At 47.0% G+C, this 12,002-nt stretch overlaps 1 protein-coding gene across 1 annotated transcript; it reads right to left on the reverse strand.

Annotated features, from left to right (window-relative positions):
* Positions 1 to 3,752: 3,752 nt before the first annotated feature.
* LOC109736873 (uncharacterized) lies at positions 3,753 to 6,898 on the reverse strand. The gene has a single exon (XM_020296090.4). It carries the CDS (start codon positions 5,967 to 5,969, stop codon positions 4,914 to 4,916), a length of 1,056 nt encoding a protein of 351 aa, XP_020151679.3. The 5' UTR covers positions 5,970 to 6,898; the 3' UTR covers positions 3,753 to 4,913.
* Between the last annotated feature and the right edge of the window lie 5,104 nt (positions 6,899 to 12,002).

Raw genomic sequence — 12,002 nt, forward strand, 5'->3', positions numbered from 1 at the left:
TAACAGTGTTGTCGCTCCTTGATTGTCTTCAGTAGATCCATTTCCAGTGTTGCATTGTTGCTCTGACTCATCCGCAACAGTTTCTAGGCAGTCCGATGTTACAAAAACAGGAAGACCACACACCAATCTTTTGTCTGGGATCCAAGTTGTTGTATTGCATTCAAATGGCGTGATATTTCTGTAGCCGCGTGAGATCTTATATTCATCAAAATTTCCACTCCAGATCCTACCTAGGTAGGCCAGGCTGTAGTATGGAGACATGTATGTAGCAGTGCTAACCCCAATCTGACAACAGACGGCAATGACATGAGTGCAGGGCATGTGAAGCAGCTGTGGTTTGTTGCATGAACAGGTGGCACTTTCTTGTATTGTGGATTCGCCAAACTTACTTATGCTTTCCGATTTCAGGTGAACAACCTCATTCTTCTGCCTCGACTGAACTGTAAAATTCCGAAACTCTTTCCCCTGGAAAACATTTCTTGTTTTGGTGTCTAGGCTAATCACGCGATGCATCTTGGATTTCTGCATTTTTGAATTCATGTCATCCTGGACCCGTTCAGGGAAGTTCATTGATGGGTTGCCAATTGCTTCATTTGCTGCAGCACTTGTGTTTTTGAAGTGCTCTACCAAGCGCAGAAATGTCACCTCCACTATCGCACTGAGTGGAAGGCATGTTATCCCTTTCAATACAGGGTCATTCTTGTATATATTTGATATATCAGCGCCCATGATGCCGTACCTGGCCCCCTTCGTGTCATGCACCAGTGACCACTTCTCCATTGGTTTCAGACAGATCCAGTCAGAAAACTTTGTTACCTTTCCTTTGTTTTCATTGGCATGATCTCATTCCTCTTCAGAGTCCACTGAATCAGGTCGGTTCCACGGGCTTTGTGCCACCAGGCCTGCCTCATCATGCTGGACTAACTCTTGCTGCATTTCCCCACTAGTACCACCTTCTCTCTCTGCTGTATATTTTGTTGTCAACTCATCGAGCTCCTTCCAGATTTTAACAAACTTATTTAGTCGCCTTTGCTGACAAAGTTTCTTGAACATCATCACCAGCTTCTTGTCGCCAAAATATGCAAAGAAGTCTTCGGCAAGGTGTTCCATGCACCACCGGCTTTCTACTTTCCGCCATTGTCGTTGATCAGAACTTAGAAAGTCCTCTATAGCATCGATCAACTCTCTTTTATAGTCATCTATAATGCAAACATCCGATGGATGCCTCACTGCTTGCTCCAAATTCCTAAGAAACCACATCCAGCTTTCCTTGGTCTCCCCCTCAACGACGGCACATGCTACTGGAATGGAGTAACCATTAGCATCTAATGCTACAGCAGTCAACAAAACCTCTTGATATTTCCCGCATAGTGGTGTGCCTTTAATGCATAGCACAGGGCGACAATGATTGAAGGCCTGTATACACTGCCCAAAAGCCCAGAATATACGGTGGAGGACTCGAAAGTTGCTAAATCCTGCAACCTCTGCATCCTTGATGTCTACAAAACCCCAAAAAGGGGTTTTACATGCTATATCCTTAAGTATTCTTGGGGCAAAGTTGTGTGAATCATAAAATGTACCAAACTCCCGGCATCTTTTTTTAGAAAGAAAGCCCTTTTCCATTTTAGCAAAATTCTTTCTATTTATACCTACTTTAAGGTATTCATCATTGCAGTACAACTGCGCTCCAGAGCCTTCTGTCTGGCCCTCCACGCCTCAGGGGGGTTCATCTGCTCGCCATAGTGTTCAGCGAGATAAGCTATAATTTCCTTAGGTGTCATTGACAGGTCTTCCACTAGGCGGAGGAAGCGGAAGTTAGAAGTTGTCAGGCATTTTGTCCCAGGCAACACAACCCTTGCCAACTGAGAGTAATCATCATGTACGGCTTTGAGCAAAATAGCATAATGCTTGATCTCAGAGCATTCTGCATACAGCATGAACTTTTGCATCACATTCCTTTTCCGCTTTAATTTATTGGCAAAGGCACTCCAGCACTTGTCAGTTTGAAAGTAACATGTGTCCCAAGTGCAGTACTCCATATACCAGTCAGGTTCGAAGTCGTCGAACAAGTCAGTTTTGCGTTGTTTGATGAACCCCTTAATAGAGAGATCTTGTGTTTCCGGATGGAGCCGGAACAGCTTGAAGATCCAGAGCTGTAGATCCACCAACGACATGGACTGCGGCTGCAGCGGCAGTTGGCCAATTACATGTGCACAATCTCTTACTCTAGGAGAAATGTATGAAGAATCAACTAAATCATCGCCTTGCACGCCATAAAACTCTTTAGTTCGTCCATAGTATACTGTATACAGGGATCTGAATGGGTTCTTGAGCCTACACCAAACAATGGGAGCTCCATAGATGGAACAAATTCAGTTTAGGCGAATCAAACAAGCAAGCAAGATTATTGCGGCGGCAGGTTATAAATGACTTATTTGGCACAGTACAGTACAGTGCGGTACAGTACAAACCTGCTGCTTCCGAGGCTTCCTCGCTGTGGCTGCCGGGGCCTTCCGCTTCCTAGCGCCGGCGGCGGCACCCTGCGAGCTCAGAACACACAAACTTCAACAAAAGGGGCGGCGGGGAATGGATCGAGTTGTACGCCGAGGCGGAGTGCGGCGAGGAGAAGGTACCGGGTTGGAGGCGGGGGCGTCGGCGCCGATAGGGGAGGCCGAAGAGTCGGAGGCGTAGGGTTCCTCCGCCGTCTCCATGGACAGCTTCGTCGGAGCAGGGCCACCGTCGGGAGTAGCCCCACCACTGAAAATCAGGGGGGGCCAATTAGAGAAGCGCATGCAGACGAGTCCGTAAAGATCCGTTGTTTCTATCCGTGCGTGCAGTCTACCCGTGCAGCACGCCAACGTTGCTGTTGTGTTATCCGGGACTGAGCTAGTGTTCAGATTCAGGAAAACGAAGTACAGAAAAATTCAGGATATTGTTTCAGCAATGGGAGAAGCTTCAACGGATACATTTCATTTCTTTTCAGTCTAATGAATCGGCAGCATTTCTGCCAATTTCTCGGGGAAAAAAGCAGCAATAACATGAGGAGAAAATGACTCTGTTTACAAGGTTTTCTGAAGACACTGCAATCACCAGCAATAACATGAGGAGAAAATGTGAACTTCATTCGTGGTGGAAAATAAGGGATTGCACTTGGATTCAGAGAAATTGTTCAGCATGCTCATCTCTTTGCATCATCCTTGCTTGCAGAGAGGAACATATCTAAACAAGATATGATTGGCATTTGAGCATGACAAAATCATCGAACTGTAACTAACTACAGTAGAAAAGAAATAAGAGACGAGTTATTTTGCAGTCTCCCATGGGCGTAGTGACCACTAAAGATTCAGGATTACATATGACCAACTTGATAGTCGCTTTCCACACAAAAATTCCACTCCAGGTGCCTTGGGTTACTGGGTATTAACATGGTGGAATTTGTAACATATTCAAATGGACATGAAATTTTCTTAGGGGTTCTGGATATGCAACACTGCTATTGCACATAATTCAAATGAAAAGCTAACATGATCTGAGAAAAGCCAAACCTATTTGCCAAATAGCTGCAATATGATGCAACCTCTTGACATTGCAGTATCTCAAATCAGAATATCTTCTAACCAATAACTGTCCCAAACATGGTTATGTGGTTCACCAGTCACACTTTTCTGACTAGAGCAGCAGAATGTTTTAAGAAGTCACAGATGCATACAACAATCGTATATACAGAAAGTTACTCAAATGCTCTGCACAAATTCAGGCCAACAATTTTTCATTCATGTCTGAAATTGATTACAATATGACTTGATAGTCGATACATTCAGGACTTGCTTGGCCAACAATTTTTCATTCATGTCTGAAATTGATTACAATACGACTTGATAGTCGATACATTCAGGACTTGCCTAGCCCAAAGCTTCACCCACAAACACACACACAAGAGTTCACTAACCAATGTTACTCGTCGGAAACTGCAACTTTAACTCACCAAGACGCCAATGCCTAAGAATCCAATTCAGCCAAGATTAATTTTACAGGAGAGTCAGCATAGTCTCCAGACGCTAGGTAGCTCACATGATTACTGTGTGTATCGACAAGTTCAATTCTACTCCTTTTTTCCTGCTACAAGCCGGGTAGCAAACGGGCATTTTGGATTTTGCGGCGAGTGCGTTTTACGCTCTGTCTCGGGCCGGAATTGCAGTACATGAGTTTCCAATTTTTTTTGGCTCATCTGCTTCACTTTGATTTATTGAAAATGCCCTTTATTTACTAAAACCCTTAACTTAGGACCAGGTGTGGATGTAGTGTAACTATGCCGTACACATCTTAACAAGATTTTTGCTGCCTAGCTAGATGGAGACTCTGCTGACACTCTAGTAAAATTACTAATGACTGAACGGGATTCAAAGAACACTAGAAATCTTGGTAAGCAAGTGCAGAACCTAGAGGGACAAAGATTAAATGAAACTTATGTGTGCATGGTTTAGGAAGCAACTAAAAGACTAGGGAAGGCGTAATACCACTGGACGCAGCCAAGGAATTGGTTGCTTCCTTGGTGCTGCAGCGGTGACACGGTTTTGCTTCGGAATCTTGCAGCTGAGCTCCCCCATCCCCCTTCTTGCGCGCAGAGTTGAAACTGCTGGAGTCATCTTCACACCGGGCGCAGCAGCAGTGAGAGGCAGTGGTGTAGAGCCGACGAAAGAGCAAGTCTTGGAAGCGACCTGACGAGAGACCTTCTTCACTGGCGCAGCAGCAGTACTCCTACAAATTTGCAACTAGATTACATAGTTGGCAACTTGTAGCTTGCAACTAGATTCCTCTGCTCCCTCTGCTTTTCTCACTGCCGACTCTTCTCCTCTGATGTAAGACTACCACCAAGAAGCTTGCACTGTTGATGATTTCTTGCTCTGCTTCCATCACCCGTGGATTTGCATCGCTTGAGCAAAGTCCCGTCGACGAGCCATCTCGAGGAGGTGAGCTTGATAACGCCATGCTTGCTGTCGTGCTTGGAGCAGCTCCTCAGGGGACTTGGTCACGTCGGAGTAATGGATCCAGGGGTCATTGAACTGCACGGTGTCCGCCATCTGCTCCACCTTTCGTCGGGCCTCCGCTCGGCTGCGCTCGATGTCGCGCCGACGGCTGGCCTCTTCTTCGGAGGCAGAGCGAGCCTTGTCGAGGCGAGCCATGGTGAGGCGAGCGTTCTCGATCAGTTCGCGCATGCTGATCTGCGGCTTCGGTTGCACACTGGGCGCAGCAGCAGTGGCAGGCAGTGGTGTAGAGCCGACGAAAGAGCAAGCCTTGGAAGCGACCTGACGAGAGACCTTCTTCACAGGCGCAGCAGCAGTGGCGGGCAGGCAGATTGGAGCCTTGGAAGCCGGGCGCTTGCGGTGGTGGCAAGCGGACTCCTCGTCTTCAGCCATCTCGCGTCCATGGGCACGGATCGCGCACCGGACATCCACGGGATCAGCACCAGCAGCAGCCGGCAAGGTGGTGGCAGGCCCAGGGCGCGTGGCGGAGGCAATATCAGAGGCAACGAAGGAGCCGGGCATCCCCGGCGCATGGCTGCGTTCTCCGTGGTTGACACACCAGACACGGGCGGGGTTAGCACGGGCCGCCTTGGCAGGAGCAGCGACATCAGATGCGGCCGTGGGGGCGTGGCGATGGGGACGCCCTCCATGGTCGACGCCGTAGCGGCGGAGTTCTTGGGCGGCTGCGGCGGCCTCCTTGGCGAGGCCGTCTTCCTCAAGACGGCGCTGGAAGTCGGCGTCCCAGCGGGCGAGGGACTCCCGGGACTCACCGGTGGCCTTGGCAAGGCTGTGCTTGGTCCAGTACTGGAGCACCCTCTCGAGGGCGCGCGAGGGCACCCGCATCTCCAGCGGGCGGGCTTGGGCGGCGGCCGGGCGATAGTCCCACGCCGGAGCGACGAGCACCTTGCCGTCGGAGCTATGGAGCTGGAGCACCTTCGCAGCCATCGATGCCGCGTCTTGGATTGGATCTGTGGATCGGGGAGGGAGGCGAACGAATCGAGTTGGAGCCGCTGCTCCCGCCGCAGGCGCTTTTATTCATCGGAGAGCTCCTGGTTCTTGCCGGACTCGGATTACCAGCTGTCGCCGGCTGAACTGGAAATGAACTCGAACTCGAATTCACAGGGGGCAAGCCCTTGGCCGTGTACCAGCCGAGCGGGGCAGGCGATGCCACCGCGCTGGTCCGACCGGCGTACGGGTCGGCCCGCGGCATCCGCATCTCGGCGTGCGGCCACGGCCATTCCATCAGCGGGCAGGCGCAGGTACCCGAGCTCCTCCACGAGGCCGTCAGCCGGCGCACCCACACGGCGCGGCTCTGTTCCTCTGTTCTCCGAGCCTCTTCCTCTGTTCATTTTCTTTGCTCCGGCCTCTCCGGGCTCTGTGGCTGCCGAAGGCATTTCTTTTTTTAACATTGTCAAGACTTTTATTCCTCAAATCACCATATCGTTTGCAATTGCAAGTGCTTGGGAAATAAAGACAGGGATAAAATCATTCCAACTTTCAGAAGGTCAAGTAGTACTATAAGAATTTAAAGAAATCACACTCCACTAACCTAATAACAATGAGTATCTCAAAGATACACGTCTTTTTTTTCGAATGAAAAGCTTTCATTAACTAAGTGGGATCATTACAATCTGCCTCATAAAATATCTATCTCCCCTGGAGTACCACGCAGTATTACGTCCTTTCTTTCAACACATGGCATCCATTTCTGTTGTCAAAATTCTCCTTCCCTCTTGTACATACTTTCTTTCTCCTATAAAGCTATGGTATGCCTTTGGCGTACCCTCGAAAAAAATTCTTCTTCCCACGCTCACTGATAGCGGTCCCAGTGCTCACACAATCACAATAGTGTCAATCCTAAGGCGTCTCTCTCGCCATAAGATGAGAAATCTGTACTTTTTCATGTGAGGTTTTGGCGAGGCGTGTATACGTGGTTATAGATGATCCACTTCATCTCTAATCTTGATGTTGCTGACTTGTTCATTTTAATCCGACTCGGCACCGGTATGAAAAAAAACAGGATCATGCACTATTGATTAAGGTTGCATCCTAAATTGTATCTTTTTAAAACGGTTAACAGGTAAAATAACATCATATTCATGTTATAAACATCTTTCTAATCAAATTTCATATATAATATGTTAAATTTGAAGTTAGGGCTAGAATATATAAATATTTTTTTAAAGCATTTGATATGTACTACGGGTTGATTAACCCAATTATTAGGGAGTTTTATGCAAAAGAAGAAAAAAAATTGACTTAAAGCTGACGTGTGGGTTGATTATCAGAAACATAAGGGGTTTTACTCTAAAAGTGAAATTCTGACTTAAAACTGGAATGCGGGTTGATTACCATAAACGTCGAGTCACTCACGCTTGTAAAGGGTATCGAGTCACTCGCGATTGGAGACGGCTGGATTTTCTGTAAAAGCGAAAATCTGGCTTAAAATTGTAATGCAGCCTTGCCATCGCCAACCTCTCCGTGCCTGAGCCCGTGGCCCAATATTTTCTCCTCCAATGAGGTCATGCTATGGCCGCATCCGTGCCGACCTCACCACGGTAGGCATCTTCGCCAAGCGCTGAAGGTCATCATCCCGCCGCCACCATCATAAGTGTTCATATATTGTTGAAATACATGTGCAACTGCAGAGAATTCAGTATATGCGTTACACCTTATAAGTAAGTTTGTTGACGGACCTACAATTGCCTTGATATTTTGGGTTGTTATCAATTGCTTCTAATACATGTCATGTTAACCATGACTCCATACCACCTTTTTTCAATTTCTCGCCACTATTTCTCCTTCTTTTTCCTCTGTGTCCCACTTGGTCCAACACGTGGGCCCACTTTTTATCTGCGAATTGTAGAGAGAATCAACGGGTGATCAAGGACACGCTTAAGAATATGTATATGGAGCCATGAGTAGAAGCAAGGTGTGAAGGGTCAATGAGTGTAGTGCCTTCCGTGTTTCTTTTTTCAGAAATGTTTGGAAGAAAGAGTAACTATAATCTTTGGTTTCAAAATGGATTAATTTTAAGATATTTCTTAAATGTAAAGTATTGATTTCTTGATGTCTTCCCTCACATCAACACATGCTTTCATTGATTCGATGTTTGTAGGTCGTGTCTTATTTCATGTTACCAACACGTCACAGCCCATACTACGGACACTACTGCAGGTTGCTGCTAACGCGACACTACAATCAGAGACCCTTCGACGAAACTGTGTGCGATGCATTAATCGCAAACGATGGTGTAAAAAACCGTCAAAAAGGTGCAAAACGTTTGCGATGGAGGATGCATCAAACACGGTTTAGATTTTAGTTGCGTGTGCGATGCAGGGCATACGGTTCAGTTCAATTAACCGTTTGCGATGAGGAGGAACAAAAGAAACGGGCAGGCATATGAAGGTGTGTGCGATGTACAGCATACGGTTCACTCGGATGAACTGTTTGTGATTAGGCAACACAAAAGAAACGGGAAGCCAGATGAATGCGTGTGCGATATATGACTTACGGTTCACTCAGATGAACTGTTTGTGATTAGGCAACACAAAAGAAACGGCCAGCCAGATCAAGGTGTGTGCGATATACGGCATGTGGTTCACTCGGATGAACTGTTTGCATTGAGACAAGAGAACAGGAACGGTTCAATATATCAAGATGTGTGTGATACGCGGCAAACAGGTCTGTAATCAGAAATGTGTGCGAAGACCGATAATAACACAGATGATTGATTCTAATAAGACGTATGTGATATGCTCTGTCTACACAACATCTATTGGCCATTGGGCGACGGGCGGTCATCCGGGTACGCCATAAGGATGCGAAGAGGGCATCCTATATCAGCAAGGACTAGCTATTCCACCAATAGCTCATCTAAGAGAACTCTCAAGTTAACTATGCTCAGGCTGGGGGAGGCATGAGCTGGGTGACCGGATGGGAAGTTGTCTTGATGTTAATCCCACTGATGGGATGACATTTATGACACATCCCATCAGTGGAATTAACCTCAAGGTCCTTGTTTTGATTTTTGTTTTTGTTTTTAACACATGTTAAAGAAGGTCTACCGCATTACTTTTTGACAAGGTGCGATTGAGGGCATACGCTTCAAAAGAATTAACTGTTTGCGATTAGACAACAGAACATAAACGCCACGTACGCGGCCGAGAAAGCGTGCCCACGTTACGCCGTCCAGGAATAGTGCCGCACTTAGAAATTATAGAACCGTCAATAAATTTTTAGCCTGCGTCCCGTCACATTCCAAATTGCAAACCTGTTCACACCGATCAAAACCTAAACGGTTTCCCACTTAGGAGCGTATTAGTACTCGGTTATAAATACTACTACTCCAAGATGACTACACATCCCTCCAACAAACAAGTCATTCACATCGTTCCCTTGCATTTGCCGTGGCCAGCGTGAGTTATGGGTCGAGAGATTGCCACCAGGGAGAGGCGAGCATGGAAGCAGAAGCACGAGAGATGTCCCGCCTTGCCGCGAAAGCAGCCAACATGTCCTGCCGCGCGGCCGTAGCAGCAGAGAGGTCTCGCCGCGCCGCCGAAGCAGCACGGAGGTCCCGCCGCGCCGTCGATGCAACAGACTGGTCCGGCCACGCCGCGGAAGCAGAAGAGATGTCCCGCCGAGCCGAGAATGCAGCAGAGATGTCCTCCAGCACCGCGGCGGCCTGGGAAAATGTCTCGCGGGTAGGCGAGGACTCTTACATGCGCATGCATGGCATCGTCCTTAGCCAGATGGATCAGATCTCCAGCTGGGCGAGGTTGCAGGATGACATGAAAGCCTTGTTTGAACATGCTACCGGCGTCATCCGGCAACTAAATGAGAGCAATGCGAAGCTCCGGGCCGAGCGCGACCTGCTGAGGGCGAAGATCGTCGGAAGTGTGGAGCAGCAGGAGGATACCACTGCCTTGTTGAAGAGGACCGGCGTCATCGTCGAGAAACTTATGGACGAGAATGCCATACCGCGCATCGAGCGCAGAAGGCTGGTGGAGGAATCCGTGGATGCTCTCAAGCAGCATCTGGAGGACAAGAAAGAGCTCATCGCCGCTCGCCGTGGAGACTAGTTCCCGCGGCCTGCAGCAATGCATCAAGAAAGTAGAGATCAGCGAGCCAGATCGTTGTTGTCTTCCTTCTTCTTTTTCCCTTGTGTATTTCGGGCGTTGCCGCATGTGGCTTTTTTAATTGTGTTCCTAAATATGTAAGACAATTATTATCCACTGTCATTGTCCTTATATTCATCATGCTGGCTATAAGTCGCAGTCGATGCTATATAGGTCCGTCGAATCTTACATCAAGATCCATGCAAAACTTTCTTTTCAGATTTTCATTTTTCTCTCTTAAATCTCAGTCCAGTGAGACATATAGCCACGCCGTAGAACAAGGGCTCGGGCGCCATTAATGGAGACGTTGGGAGTGAGTTGCGCGGTGGGTAGCGGTCAAAGGGCTCTTCTCCCGATGAGCACGCGCAGGGGTCTGATCGCACGCCTCCCGTACTCAAATAGCTACTCCGCACGACACCTCCTAGCCAATAAAAAAAAGGGGACGCGTGGCGGCACGTAATTGGTAAGTAGAACGACCACGGTTTCAATAATACTTGTGTTTCCGATTTGTAACGTGACATCACTTGTTCCAAAATGACTTTGTTGATTGTTAATGTGTGCGTCTTCGCAAATCGGACAGAAAAATTACCACAGCATGTTGGTGCCATGCCATGACACCATGCCAAGTTTCATGATCTTTAGGCGTGTTTTGGATTTACAGGAATTAAAAAACCAAGTTTCTAAATCTTTCTGGCCGAGCCACGACGCCCAGATGTTTGAATTTCATTCTCATCTCTTGCATGCGACCTAGAAATTCACCCAAGGACACACATGTGATTTTTCAACCAACTTTGGTGCACTGGAGCATGTGCTTGTAGTTCAAATTTGAATTATGCACATTAAATGCCCAAAAACTCAATTAATGTATAAAAAAGGCCAAACGAACCCCGAAAAATTCCAAGATTAAACACAACATTCCTGTTGTTCTATGTTGACACTAGATTTTTTTTTGAAAGCAATAAGAGGCAACGGATACCGTTCCGTCCCCAAAGGTGGCACGTTCCCTACCGAAACCATCACGCTTGTTGTGAGAAGCTCTGGTTTGTGAGAACCTTATACCCAAACCTGCCCCAAATGGGAAAAAATTACCACGGCATGTTGATGCCGCTCCATGATAGCATGCCAAGTTTCATGAATTTCAGACGAGTTTTGGATTTACTAGAATTTAAAAATTAGGTATCTCAACGTTTTGCCGGCAATCAATAGTGCCCTGGTGTTTGAATTTTATTCCCATCTCTTGCATGAGACCTAGAAATTCACCCAAGGACACACATGTGATTTTTAACCAAGTTTGGTGCACTGGAGCATGTGCTTGTAGTTCAAATTTGAATTATGCACATTAAATGCCCAGAAACTCAATTAATGTATAAAAAAGCCAAACGAACCTCGAAAAATTCCAAAATTAAACACAACACTCCTGTTGTTCTATGTTGACACTAGAAAATTTTTGAAAGCAATAAGAGGCAACGATATCGTTCCGTCCCCAAAGGTGGCACGTTCCCTACCGAAACCATCACACTTGTTGTGAGAAGCTCTGGTTTGTGAGACGCTTATACCCAAACCTGCCCCAAATGGGACAAATTTTTTACCACGGCATGTTGATGCTGCTCCATGATAGCATGCCAAGTTTCATGAATTTCAGACGAGTTTTGGATTTACTAGAATTTAAAAACCAGGCATCTCAACGTTTTGCCGGCAATCAACAGTGCCCTGGTGTTTGAATTTCATTCCCATTTCTTGCATGGGACCTAGAAATTCACCCAAGACACACATGTGATTTTTAACCAACTTTGGTGCACTGGAGCATGTGCTTGTAGTTCAAATTTGAATTATGCACATTAAATGCTCAGAAACCCAATTA

This window comes from Aegilops tauschii, chromosome 2 (assembly GCF_002575655.3).
Source record: "Aegilops tauschii subsp. strangulata cultivar AL8/78 chromosome 2, Aet v6.0, whole genome shotgun sequence".
NCBI classification, from domain to species: domain Eukaryota; kingdom Viridiplantae; phylum Streptophyta; class Magnoliopsida; order Poales; family Poaceae; genus Aegilops; species Aegilops tauschii.